At 37.3% G+C, this 1,976-nt stretch overlaps 1 protein-coding gene across 1 annotated transcript in view; it reads left to right on the top strand.

Annotated features, from left to right (window-relative positions):
- Positions 1-1,416: 1,416 nt before the first annotated feature.
- The window catches only part of LOC100632895 (alpha-taxilin-like), a gene marked incomplete at its 5' end in the record, with an annotated part of 3,220 nt that continues 2,660 nt past the window's right edge, over positions 1,417-1,976 (top strand). The window contains one exon of the mRNA XM_011409734.2: positions 1,417-1,530. Coding sequence (XP_011408036.2) covers positions 1,417-1,530 — 114 coding nt within the window. The remainder of the gene's footprint in view (positions 1,531-1,976) is intronic.

The following is a 1,976-nucleotide window of genomic DNA, read 5'->3' as shown; positions in this document are numbered from 1 at the left end:
CAGGTGTATGATGACTCCCACCTTCACAGTAATAATCATTACCAACAAATGATGGCACACCTCTTGGATTTGCATACCATTTGGCACATGGACAGTAGTTATTATTACCATCATTATCATGACCAGCTATAAAGGTCCATATGTGGTGTCTTATCTACCATGGGTCAAGCTAACACCATCGACATATTTTGAATAAATATTAAATCCAGGGCCACGAGCTCCATCAGGAGTTCCTACCTGATAGCCAACTAGTTTTCCATGGATTTGTGAATACTTGAAGCCCTCAACTTGAAAGTAAGTGCTGGTATGGCTCTCAGTCTTAGTGTAAGGTCAACCACAGGCACGAATACCATTGCTTTCAATGAGTCTAAACCCAGTGGGACAGTCCCTTGTGTTATACAGATCAAGATGAGCTATTCTAATCCATCCTTTGTTACCATTGTATGGTAAACTGGACATGTGACAATAAACTTTGTGAGAGAACCCAACGATCCTATAGTATCCTGAGGGACTGTCTGGGAACTTTTGTAGTATATCATAGCATGAGGTGAAGAAAGGATCAGAAGAATAGTTTAACACTTTCTTGATATCAGCTGAGAGAGAGGACACTGCTTCTTGTAGTGAAGACACTGTCTCTTGTAGTGCAGATACATTTGCCTCCAGTGAAGCTATTGCTGCATCTGATGGCCCATTGCAGGTACTGCTAATCTGTGAACTGAAACTGGCTACTGATTTCTCAATTGTGGAACAACAATCATCATTCTGAGCAATGGCAGAAACAGCAGTGCAAAGAATGAGAAGAGAAGAATAGTAAAGGGACATAGTCATATCTTCTGGTTGCTCTAATTACTACTGCCTACTGGGACTGGGGATGTGATCCTAATGGTATGATGCAAGGTATATATATGCTTATTTTGCTAAGCAACAGGTGGCTGACCATCAAAGCGAGAAGAATTATTTTATCATTCTTCACAGAATTATTTTATCATTCTTCATTCTTCACTATGCTAACAGACATTCCTTACTAGTGATAGCTTTGTTCTTCTATTGGATACAGATAACAATAGGCTATTGCTGGCTCTACTTGTTATTTACTTTTATAATAAAAGTTGATGTTCTAATTTTGATTTTCCTGTAGTCCTGTGGGACTATTAGTCTAGTACCATACACAGTTAAACCTCAATGTTTCATGATGCACAGTATGGAATTAATGATACAGTCACAATGGCCAACCTTCAAGAAATAATAACTATTGAAAAATAAGAATGCATTTGTCTGATTTAGTGTATTCGTATTTAGTTTAAAACCAGTAAATAAAATTTTTTAATGTTATCTAATGATTTAAATTCTATTAGAAACAATGGCATTATTATGAAATGAAGTCATATTATTCTTTCTATTATCTACTCTTATTAACAGGTGATACAGCATCGTGATATCATTCAAACTGAGTGCAACAGAGCCACAGCTGCTAAGAACAAACTGGAGAGTCTTTGCAGGGAACTACAGAAACGAAACAAAGAAGTAATGGTAAGTGAGATATACATGTACATGTACATGTAATAGTACATGCATACATGTACATGTAGTGAATGGTAAAAGGTAATAGTGAGTGAGTTTGTATTATTTAGTGGGTGAAATCTAATTTAGATAATTACTAAATTACTATGTGTTTGTGTAGTGGACTGTAGTGCTGTCAGATATATTGCAATGTAGTAGTATTATAATATGATGCATTTTTATGAACTTTGTGTGTTTTAATTCGTACATGTCAGGGCTTCATTTAGGGGGGCGGAGGGGGGGGCACTCGCCCCCTTGGGAGACACTTGCCCCCCTTGATTGACTTATTAACACGAAAATTTCATCACCACAGCAGTAAATTGTATGAGTGTTGTGAGCACACATTGTGCATACACAATAGAAATATTAGTGACCCCCCTTTTTTAAATGTTTTTAACCCTGCCCCCCCCCTTGTA

Source organism: Amphimedon queenslandica, unplaced genomic scaffold (assembly GCF_000090795.2).
Source record: "Amphimedon queenslandica unplaced genomic scaffold, v1.1 AMPQUscaffold_11567, whole genome shotgun sequence".
Classification (NCBI taxonomy): domain Eukaryota; kingdom Metazoa; phylum Porifera; class Demospongiae; order Haplosclerida; family Niphatidae; genus Amphimedon; species Amphimedon queenslandica.
Note: the sequence above shows the minus strand (reverse complement) of the source record. Positions and strands in the feature narration are given on the sequence as shown.